This window comes from Bos javanicus, chromosome X (genome assembly GCF_032452875.1).
Source record: "Bos javanicus breed banteng chromosome X, ARS-OSU_banteng_1.0, whole genome shotgun sequence".
In the NCBI taxonomy this organism is placed as follows: domain Eukaryota; kingdom Metazoa; phylum Chordata; class Mammalia; order Artiodactyla; family Bovidae; genus Bos; species Bos javanicus.
Genome location: NC_083897.1, coordinates 36,965,962 through 36,977,663, shown reverse-complemented (window position 1 = coordinate 36,977,663; position 11,702 = coordinate 36,965,962). Strand labels below are relative to the sequence as shown.

The following is an 11,702-nucleotide window of genomic DNA, read 5'->3' as shown; positions in this document are numbered from 1 at the left end:
TGGTGTCATCTGCATATCTGAGGTTATTGATATTTCTCCCGGCAATCTTGATTCCAGCTTGTGCTTCTTCCAGCCCAGCGTTTCTCATGATGTACTTACTCAGCATATAAGTTAAATAAGCAGGGTGACAATATACAGACTTGCTGTACTCCTTTTCCTATTTGGAACCAGTCTGTTGTTCCATGTCCAGTTCTAACTGTTGCTTCCTGAGCTGCATATAGGTTTCTCAAGAGGCAGGTCAGGTGGTCTGGTATTCCCATCTTTCAGAATTTTCCACAGTTTATTGTGATCCACACAGTCAAAGGCTTTGGCATAGTCAATAAAGCAGAAATAGATGTTTTTCTGGAACTCTCTTACTTTTTCAATGATCCAGCAGATGTTGGCAATTTGATTTCTGGTTCCTCTGCCTTTTCTAAAACCAGCTTGAACATCTGGAAGTTCACGGTTCACGTATTGCTGAAGCCAGGCTTGGAGACTTTTGAGCATTACTTTACTAGCATGTGAGATGAGTGCAATTGTTAGGTCCATACCATTTCTGTCCTTTATCGAGCACATCTTTTCAGGAAATGTTCCCTTGGTATCTCTAATTTTCTTGAAGAGATCTCTAGTCTTTCCCATTCTGTTGTTTTCCTTTATTTCCTTGCATTGATTGCTGAGGAAGGCTTTCTTACCTCTCCTTGCTATTCTTTGGAACTCTGCATTCAAATGCTTATATCTTTCCTTTTCTCCTTTGCTTTTCACTTCTCTTCTTTTCACAGCTATTTGTAAGGCCTCCCCAGACAGCTATTTTGCTTTTTTTCCTTTTCCATGGGGATGGTCTTGATCCCTGTCTCCTGTACAATGTCACGAACCTCCATCCATAGTTCATCAGGCACTCTATCAGATCTAGTCCCTTAAATCTATTTCTCACTTTCACTGTGTAATCATAAGGGATTTGATTTAGGTCATACCTGAATGGTCTAGTGGTTTTCCCCACTTTCTTCAATTTAAGTCTGAATTTGGCAATAAGGAGTTCATGATCTGAACCACAGTCAGCTCCGAGTCTTGTTTTTGCTGACTGTATAGAGCTTCTCCATCTCTGGCTGCAAAGAATATAATCAATCTGATTTCAGTGTTGACCATCTGGTGATGTCCATGTGTAGAGTCTTCTCTTGTGTTGTTGGAAGAGGGTGTTTGCTATGAACAGTGCGTTCTCTTCACAAAACTCTATTTGCTTTGCCCTGCTTCATTCCGTATTCCAAGGCCAAATTTGCCTGTTACCCCAGGTGTTCCTTGACTTCCTATTTTGCATTCCAGTCCCCTATAATGAAAAGGACATCTTTTTTGGGTGTTAGTTCTAAAAGGCCTTGTAGGTCTTCATAGAATGGTTCAACTTCACCTTCTTTAGCGTTACTGGTTGGGGCATAGGTTTGGATTACTGTGATACTGAATGGTTTGCCTTGGAAGCGAACAGAGATTATTCAGTTGTTTTTGAGATTGCATCCAAGTACTGCATTTTGGACTCATTATTATTAACAACCAGTGTCTGAATCAAGCCTTAGGAATAATAGGTCAAAAGTAGATATCTTTAGATAACATCTTATTCAATCCTTTTACTGGTCAGATGGGAAAATAGAGGTAACAGGGACAGTGAATGTGGGTAGGAATGTATGTTTATCCAACTGCTTGATGGGAGAACTGAGACTACAGTCTGGTTCTCTATTCAAAGTTAGTGCTCTTTCTAGTGTACAATGAATGACTCTTACTTTGAACGTCACTGGGCTTGAGAAAAGACAACAACTTTGAAGTCATCATATTTGAAGTCAACATGTAAGTGTCTTTAGAGATTAGAAATCTGGGCTTCAAATAAAGCACTATAAATGGTAATCTCCTTATTCAGGCCACAGAATATTCTGGTAAAACAAGGGTGACCATACCTGTCATATTATTTTACTCATATTCATGCTCTGGAAATTAACTTCTGCACATATAAGAAAACTAATGACTCACCTGATCAAGCTGATCCTTTCTGCCAGCTTCTCTGTGTGTTTCTGAGTAGGAGGGACATTTTCCACAAAAGCAATTCCATAGAGCAGAAAGTTCTGCAGAAAGTTCTTCAGTCCCTCCTTGGTTTCTAAGAACGTCTGGAAATCTACAGCTGGAACTTGGGCTTGCTGGTAGATTTCAGCATTCCATAAGATTCTAGGCTGGATGACCTTTTGTTTCTGCCCTTCATAGCTGTTTTTCATGAGCCAATCCAAATCATATCTAGTCACATGACCATCTGGCCCTTTTTAGGAAAAATAAAAGGTATTAAAAATAATAATTATATATACTGCCAATAATTTACTGGTTAAGAATATTATTTTCAGCAACCAATTACCCAGTATGGTATTGTTTATGGGGTTTCCCAGGTAGCACTAGTGGTAAAGAAACTGTGCCAATGCAGGAGACATAAAAGATGCAGGTTCGATTCCTGGGTCGGGAAGATCCCCTAGAGGAGTGCATGGCAACCCACTCCAGTATTCTTGCCTGGAGAATCCTATGGACAGAGGAGCCTGGTGGGCTACAGTACATGGAGTCACAAAGAGTCGGACACGACTGAAGCGACTTAGCACACATGCAAATATGTATTGTTTATGAGACCAAATTCAAATGAATGCCTAGAATGTTCCTGAGACAGAAATATTTGTCAGTTGAGTAGTATAAATTAATAAGTGAATGAACGAACAAATAAATCTTCCCAGCAGGTAAATAAGTTTATGAAACTTAGCTACATAGTAAAGGGCCTCGATCTCCCTCTTATAAATGAATTAGGTCAGTTTGGTCTAATGATATGATATCAGTACAACATGATAACTTCGCCCGCTGCTCTACAAAAAGTCAAAAAGCCAGCTCCTAAAATGTTTTAGAAAATATTCAGGATAAGCAAATGAGTAAGCAAAGGATACAGCAAGAGGAGTGAAAGGCTATCCTGACATTTTCTCTCTCCTTTTCTTTCTACCTCTCTGTCTGTTTCTCTCTTTCAAATTTCTATACCATTATAGTAAAAGTATCATAAAGAATTTGGAAAGCATAAAAAAGTATGAGGAAATGAAAAGGTCAGATATACTTATTCGATTATCTAGATGAAACCACTATCCACAGCTTGCAATCATCCCTTCTAGTTTTTTGTATGCATACTTTTACTTTACATAACATATTATGAAAATATGTATTAGTTTGCACCCTACCTCTGTCACTTAAATTCTAAGAATAATTTTATCATTAAAAAATTAAGGCTTCAAAAAGTTAATTTCTATAATTTTCAGAATATGGACTACCAAGATTTACCTAAGCAGTCTGTTCTCCTGGGGCATGTAGTTGTATTTTTGGAAAGTTTCCCTATTATTTAATAGTGATCATCCTTGTCCATTTTTCTGATAATTTTCTTAAAATATACACACAGAAGGTAGAATTGTTAAATCCAAAGACACAAACTTTTAAAAGTCTTGATACATATAATTAGATTACTTTCTAGAAAGTCTACCGATTTTCATCCCCACCAACAATATATGCATATATGCATGCCCATCAAAATTGAGTATTCTTATTTTTTAAACATATATTTTTCTAATTTGGTAAATAAAACTCATCTTATTATAATAAATTTAAGTTATTTAAGGTGAAGAAGAACATTTGTTAGACATCTATATTTTTTACATGCAAGGGTTACCAAACTGAGCTAGTAGCCAAACCTGCCCAGAATTGTTTTTCTAACATCTGCTGTGTAGTACGTATTTTCTATAGCTGTTTCTACCCTACTACCAAAGAACTGAATCGTTGTGCAGAGACAGTGTTTCAAAAAAGATTAAAAATCTTTACTATCTGGCCCTTTAGAAAATGTTTCCTCACTTGTGGTTTAATGATTGTTCACTTCTTTCTCACATTTTTCTATTGGAACACTAATAGCACTATACACACGCACACACACACACACATATAATCATATATATTACAAATATTTTGCAAAGTCAGTTTTTTTTTAAACCTTTCTTTGGTATGTTTTCTTTCTTTTTTTAAAAGCTGTTATAGTCCAGTTAAGGTTTATTACAGTTAAAGGATACAGATTGAAATCAACAAAGGGAAAAGGTACATAGGGCTGAGTCCAGAAAAAACCAGGCACAAGTTTCTAGGTGTCCTCTTCTAGTATCAGTTCAGTTTAGTTGCTCAGTCATGGCCGACTCTTTGCAACCCCATGGACTGCAACATGCCAGGTTTCCCTGTCCATCACAAAATACCAGAGCTTACTCAAACTCATGTCCATTGAGTCAGTGATGCCATCCAACCATCTCATCCTCTGTCATTCCCTTCTCCTCCTGCCCTCAATCTTTTGAACATCAAGTTCTTATTCACTGAGTTGGTTCTTTGCCTCAGGTGGCCAAAGCATTGGAGTTTCAGCTTCAGCATTGATCCTTCCAATGAATATTCAGGACTGATTTCCTTTAGGATTGACTGGTTGGATCTCCTTGCAGTCCAAGTGACTCTCAAGAGTGTCCTCCAACACTGCAGTTAAAGCATCAATTCTTCGATGCTCAGCTTGCTTTATAGTCCAACTCTCACATTCATACACAACTACTGGAAAACCATAGCTTTGACTAGACGAAACATTTTTTAAAATATAAATTTATTTATTTTTAGTTGGAGGGTAATTACTTTAAAATATTGTAGCGTTTTTGCCATACATTGACATGAATCCGCCACGGGTGTACATGTCTTCCCCATCCTGAACCCCCCTCCCCCTCCCTCCCCATCACATCCCTCTGGGTCATCCCAGTGCACCAGCCCCAAGCACCCTGTCCCATGCATCGAACCTGGACTGGCAATTCGTGTCACATACGATAATATGCAAGTTTCCATGCCATTCTCCCAAATCATCCCACCCTCGCCCTCTCCCACAGAGTCCAAGAGACTGTTTTATACATCTGTGTCTCTTTTGCTGTCTCGCATATAGGGTTATCGTTACCATCTTTCTAAATTCGATACATGTGTGTTAGTATACCATATTGGTGTTTTTCTTTCTGGCTTACTTCGCTCTGTATAATAGGCTCCAGTTTCATCCACCTCATTAGAACTGATTCAAAGGTATTCTTTTTAATGGCTGAGTAATATTCCATTGTGTATATGTACCACAGCTTTCTTAACCATTCATCTGCTGATGGACATCTAGGTTGCTTCCATGTCCTGGCTATTATAAACAGAGCTGTGATGAACATTGGGGTACACGTGTCTCTTTCAATTCTGGTTTCCTCAGTGTGTATGCTGAACAGTGGGATTGCTGGGCCATAAGGCAGTTCTATTTCCAGTTTTTTAAGGAATCTCCACACTATTCTCCATAGTGGCTGTACTAGTTTCCACTTCCACCAACAGTGTAAGAGAGATCCCTTTTCTCCACACCCTCTCCAGCACTTATTGCTTGTAGACTTTTGGATAGCAGCCATTCTGACTTGTGTGAAATGGCACCTCACTGTAGTTTTGATTTGCATTTCTCTGATAATGAGTGATGTTGAGCATCTTTTCATGTGTTTGTTAGCCATCTGTATGTCTTCTTTGGAGAAATGTCTGTTTAGTTCTTTGGCCCATTTTTTGATTGGGTCGCTTATTTTTCTGGAATTGAGCTACAGGAGTTCCTTGTATATTTTTGAAATTAATTCCTTGTCAGTTGCTTCATTTGCTATTATTTTCTCCCATTCTGAAGGCTGTCTTTTCACCTTGCTTATAGTTTCCTTTGTTGTGCAAAAGGTTTTAAGTTGAACTAGGTCCCATTTGTTTATTTTTGCTTTATTTCCATTACTCTGGGAGGTGGGTCATAGAGGATCCTGCTGTGGTTTATGTCGGAGAGTGTTTTGCTTATGTTTTCCTCTAGGAGTTTTATAGTTTCTGGTCTTATGTTTAGATCTTTAACCCATTTTGAGTTTATTTTTGTGTATAGTGTTAGAAAGTGTTCTAGTTTCATTCTTTTACAAGAGGTTGACCAGTTTCCCCAGCACCACTTGTTAAAGAGGTTGTCTTTTCTCCATTGTATATTCTTGCCTCCTTTGTCGAAGATAAGGTGTCCATAGGTGCGTGGATTTATCTCTGGGCTTTGTATTTTGTTCCATTGATCTATATTTCTGTCTTTGTGCCAGTACCATACTGTCTTGATGACTGTAGCTTTGTAGTAGAGCCTGAAGTCAGGCAGGTTGATTCCTCCAGTTCCATTCTTCTTTCTCAAGATTGCTTTGGCTATTCCAGGTTTTTTGTATTTCCATACAAATTGTGAGATTATTTGTTTTAGTTCTGTGAGAAATACCGTTGGCAGCTTGATAGGGATTGCATTGAATCTATAGATTGCTTTGGGTAGTATACTCATTTTCACTATATTGATTCTTCCAATCCATGAACATGGTATATTTCTCCATCTATTTGTGTCCTCTTTGCTTTCTTTCATCAGTGTTTTATAGTTTTCTATATATAGGTCTTTTGTTTCTTTAGGTAGATATGTTCCTAACTATTTAATTCTTTTTGTTGCAATGGTGAATGGAATTGTTTCCTTAATTTCTCTTTCTGTTTTCTCATCGTTAGGGTATAGGAATGCAAGGGATTTCTCTGTGTTAATGTTATATCCTGCAACTTTACTATATTCATTGATTAGGTCTAGTAATTTTCTGGTGGAGTCTTCAGGGTTTTCTATGTAGAGGTTCATGCCATCTGTAAACAGTGAGAGTTTTACTTCTTCCTTTCCAACCTGGATTCCTTTTATTTCTTTTTCTGCTCTGATTGCTGTGGCCAAAACTTCCAAAATTCTGTTGAGTAGTAGTGGTGAGAATGGGCACCCTTGTCTTGTTCCTGACTTTAGGGGAAATGCTGTCAATTTTTCACCATTGTGGATAATGTTTGCTGTGGGTTTGTCATATATAGCTTTTATTATGTTGAGCTATGTTCCTTTTATTCCTGCTTTCTGGAGGGTTTTTATCATAAATGGACGTTGAATTTTGTCAAAGGCTTTCTCTGCATCTATTGAGATAATCATATGGTTTTTATCTTTCAATTTGTTAATATGGTATATTATGTTGATTGCTTTGCAGGCAGATATTGAAGAATCCTTGCATCCCTGGGATAAAGCCCACTTGGTCATGATGTATGATCTTTTTAATACGTTGTTGGATTCTGCTAGAATTTTGTTAAGGATTTTTGCATATATGTTCATCAGTGATACTGGCCTGTAGTTTTGTTTTGGTGGCATCTTTGTCTGGTTTTGGTATTAGGGTGATGGTAGCCTCATAGAATGAGTTTGGAAGTTTACCTTCCTCTGCAATTTTCTGGAAGAGTTTGAGTAGGATAGGTCTTAGCTCTTCTCTAAATTTGTGGTAGAATTCAGCTGTGAAGGCTTGGGTCCTGGACTTTTGTTTGCTGGAAGATTTCTGATTACAGTTTCAATTTCCGTGCTTGTGATGGGTCTGTTAAGATTTTCCATTTCTCCTTGGTTCAGTTTTGGAAAGTTGTACTTTTCTAAGAATATGTCCATTTCTTCCACGTTGCCCATTTTATTGGCATATAGTTGCTGATAGTAGTCTCTTATGATCCTTTGTATTTCTGTATTGTCTGCTGTGATCTCTCCATTTCCATTTCTAATTTTGATTTGATTCTTCTCCCTTTGTTTCTTGATGAGTCTGACTAATGGTTTGTCAATTTTATTTATCTTCTCAAAGAACCAGCTTTTGGCTTTGTTGATTTTTGCTATGGTCTCTTATGTTTCTTTTGCATTTATTTCTGCCCTACTTTTTAAGATTTCTTTCCTCCTACTAACCCTGGGGTTCTTCATTTCTTCCTTTTCTAGTTGCTTTAGGTGTAGAGTTATTTATTTGACTTTTTTCTTGTTTCTCGAGGTAAGCTTGTATTGCTATGAACCTTCCCCTTAGCACTGCTTTTACAGTGTCCCATACATTTCGGGTTGTTGTGTTTTCATTTTCAATCATTTCTATGCATATTTTGATTTCTTTTTTGATTTCTTCTGTGATTTGTTGGTTATTGAGCAGCGTGTGGTTCAGCCTCCATGTGTTGGAATTTTTAATAGTTTTTGTCCTGTAATTGACATCTATCTTACTGCATTGTGGTCAGAAAAGATGCTTGGAATGATTTCAGTTTTTTTGAATTTACCAAGGCTAGGTTGATGGCCCAGGATGTGATCTATCCTGGAGAAGGTTCCATGTGCACTTGAGAGAAAGGTGAAATTCATTGTTTTGGGGTGAAATGTCCTATAGATATCAATTAGGTTTAACTGGTCTATTGTATCATTTAAAGTTTGTGTTTCCTTGTTAATTTTCTGTTTAGTTGATCTATCCATAGGTGTGAGTGGGGTATTAAAGTCTCCCACTATTATTGTGTTACTGTTAATTTCCCCTTTCATACTTGTTAGCATTTGCCCTACACATTGCGGTGCTCCTATGTTGGATGCATATATATTTTAATTGCTATATCTTATTGTATTGATCCTTTGATCATTATGTAGTGTCCTTCTTTGTCTCTTTTCATGGCCTTTATTTTAAAGTCTATCTTATCTGATATGAGTATTGCTACTCCTGATATCTTTTGGTCTCTATTTGTGTGGAATATCTTTTTCCAGCCTTTCACTTTCAGTCTGTGTATGTCCCTTGTTTTGAGGTGGGTCTCTTGTAGACAACATATATAGGGGTCTTGTTTTTGTGTCCATTCATCCAGTCTTTGTCTTTTGGTTGGGGCATTCAACCCATTTACATTTAAGGCAATTATTGATAAGTATGATCACGTTGTCAGTTACTTTGTTGTTTTGGCTTCGAGTTTATAAACCCTTTCTGTGTTTCCTGTCTAGAGAAGATCCTTTAACATTTGTTGGAGAGCTGGTTTGGTGGTGCTGAATTCTCTCAGCTTTTGCTTGTCTGTAAAGCTTTTGATTTCTCCTTCATATTTGAATGAGATCCTTGCTGGGTACAGTAATCTGGGTTGTAGTTTTTCCTCTTTCATCACTTTAAGTATGTCCTGCCATTCCCTCCTGGCCTGAAGAGTTTCTATTGAAACATCAGCTGTTATCTTTATGGGAATCCCCTTGTGTGTTATTTGTTGTTTTTCCCTTGCTCCTTTTAATATGTGTTCTTTGTGTTTGATCTTTGTTAATTTGATTAGTATGTGTCTTGGGATGTTTCGCCTTGGGTTTATCCTGTTTGGGACTCTCTGGGTTTCTTGGACTTGGGTGACTATTTCCTTCCCCATTTTAGGGTAGTTTTCAACTATTATATCCTCATGTATTTTCTCATGGTTTTTCTTTTTGTCTTCATCTGGGACTCCTATGATTCGAACGTTGGGGCATTTAACATTGTCACAGAGGTCTCTGAGGTTGTCCTCATTTCTTTTCCTTTTTTTTTTCCTCTCTGCTTCATTTATTTCTACCATTTTATGTTCTACCTCATTTATCATATCTTCTGCCTCTGTTATTCTACTGTTGGTTCCCTCCAGAGTGTTTTTGATCTCATTTGTTGCCTTATTCACTATATATTGACTCTTTTTTTTTTTTCTTCTAGGTCCTTGTTAAACATTTCTTGCATCCTCTCGATCCTTGTCTCCAGTCTATTTATCTGTAACTCCATTTTGTTTTCAAGATTTTAGATCATTTTCACTATCATTATTCAGAATTCTTTATCAGGTAGATTCCCTATCTCTTCCTCTTTTGTTTGGTTTGGTGGGCATTCATCCTGTTCCTTTACCTGCTGAGTATTTCTCTGCCTTTTCATCTTGTTTATATTCCTGTGTTTGGGGTGGCCTTTCTGTATTTTCGCAGTTTGTGGTTCCTCTTTATTGTGGAGGTTCCTCACTGTGGGTGGAGTTGGATGGGTGCCTTGTAAAGGTTTCCTGGTTAAGGAAGCTTGTGTCAGTGTTCTGGTGGGTGGGGCTGGATTTCTTTTCTCTGGAGTGCAAAGAAGTGTGCAGTAGTGAATTTTGAGATGTCAGTGGGTTTGGTGTGACTTTGGGCAGTCTGTATATTGAAGCTCAGGGTTATCTTCCTGTGTTTCTGTAGAATTTGCGTGGTATGTCTTGCTCTGGAACTTGTTGGCCCTTGGGTGGTGCTTGGTTTCAGTGTAGGTATGGAGGCTTTTGATGAGCTCTTATTGATTAATGTTTCCTGGAGTCAGGAGTCCTCTGGTGTTCTCAGGTTTTGGACTTAAGCCTCCTGCCTCTGGTTTTCAATCTTATTCTTACAGTAGCCTCAAGACTTCTCCATCTATACAGCACCGATGATAAAACATCTAGGTTAATGATGAAAAGTTTCTCCATAGTGAGGGAAACCCAGAGAGGTTCACAGAGTTACATGGAGAAAAGAAGAGGGAGGACGGAGATAGAGGTGACCAGGAGGAGAAGAAGGGGAATAAAAAGGGGAGAGAGCAAGCTAGCCAGTAATCGCTCCCCAATGTGCTCTCCCCAGTCTGGACCCTTCAGAGATGTTCACGGAGTTACACAGAGAAGAGAAGAGGAAGGAGACAGAGGTGGCCAGGAGGATAAAAGGGGGAATCAAAAGGAGAGAGACAGATCCAGCCAGTAATCAGTTTCCTAAGTGTTCTCCACAGCCCGGAACACACAAAGAGATTCACAGAGTTGGGTAGAGAAGAGAAGGGCGAGGGAGGAGATAGAGGAGACCTGGTGGAGAAAAAGGAGAGTCAAAAGTGGGAGAGAGCAATCAAGCCAGTAATCTCACTCCCAAGTAAAAATGGGTACTGAAGATTGGGTTCTTAAAGGTACAAAATTGATAACAAATACCAAAAAGCAAAGATTAAAAATCTACACTAGAGGTTAGATTCTCAAAAGTACAATATTAAAAAAACAAAACAAAGTCACAAAAATTATAAAATATATATATGAAGTTTGTTTTAAAAATAGGGTCTTTTTTTTTTGCAAGGTAATGGTAGGTTATAAAAATGAAAATTAAAGGAGTAATAGATGACTTAAAAATTAAAAAAAATTAAAAATTAAAAAAATGATAATAGTAAAAATATATCTAGGACTTTCTCTGGAGCTGTTGTGGATAGTGTGGGGTCAGTTCATTTTCAGATAATTCCTTGATCCGGCTTATACTTATCAATATCTATAGGCCATTTCCTATGTAGTTGATGCTAACTACAGCATCTTAATCTATTGCACCTGTCACTTCCAAAGCAGTTCCCTCTGTTTATTTTAGCTTCTTCTGTTTCCTGGTCTCTTCAGTGTCTGATTTCTGCCCTGACACAAGGGGGTGCTAATGGTCACTTTTTTAGGCTCACTTGTTCAGTAGTGCTGTGGGGAGTGAGGAACACTGCAAACAAATATTACTGGCATGTGTGGGGAGTGCTCGCAGTGTTTCAGCCGCACTGGGTTTGCCCCCAATCCTGGTGTGTGTGCTTTCCCAGTCTACACTGCTCAGACTCTAGGTTGCTCTGCTGGGAACTGTCTAATGTGGGCCCTGGTTTGCCTGCACTTCCCAGGTCTAAGCCGCTCAGATTCAGGTTCTCTGATACTCCACAAAGGCGCAGACTTCGTTGGGCCTGCGTTTTGCACTGTCCCAGGTCCGAGCAGTTCAGGTGACCAGGTGCTTGGCGCATGTAGTCACCCCCAGTTGAAGGCTGTGACTTAGCCCTCCCCTGTCCCAGCCGCTCGGTTTTCTGGGTGTGTCTCTTCTGGGGAGCTGATCTCTGGCTGCG

At 38.6% G+C, this 11,702-nt stretch overlaps 1 protein-coding gene across 1 annotated transcript in view; it reads right to left on the bottom strand.

The window, feature by feature from the left end:
- TMLHE (trimethyllysine hydroxylase, epsilon) overlaps window positions 1-11,702 on the bottom strand; it is a 61,323-nt gene that overhangs the window by 25,611 nt on the left and 24,010 nt on the right. Inside the window, exon 4 of the mRNA XM_061408892.1 lies at window positions 1,990-2,269. Within this exon, the coding sequence (XP_061264876.1) occupies window positions 1,990-2,269 (280 nt within the window). The remainder of the gene's footprint in view (window positions 1-1,989; window positions 2,270-11,702) is intronic.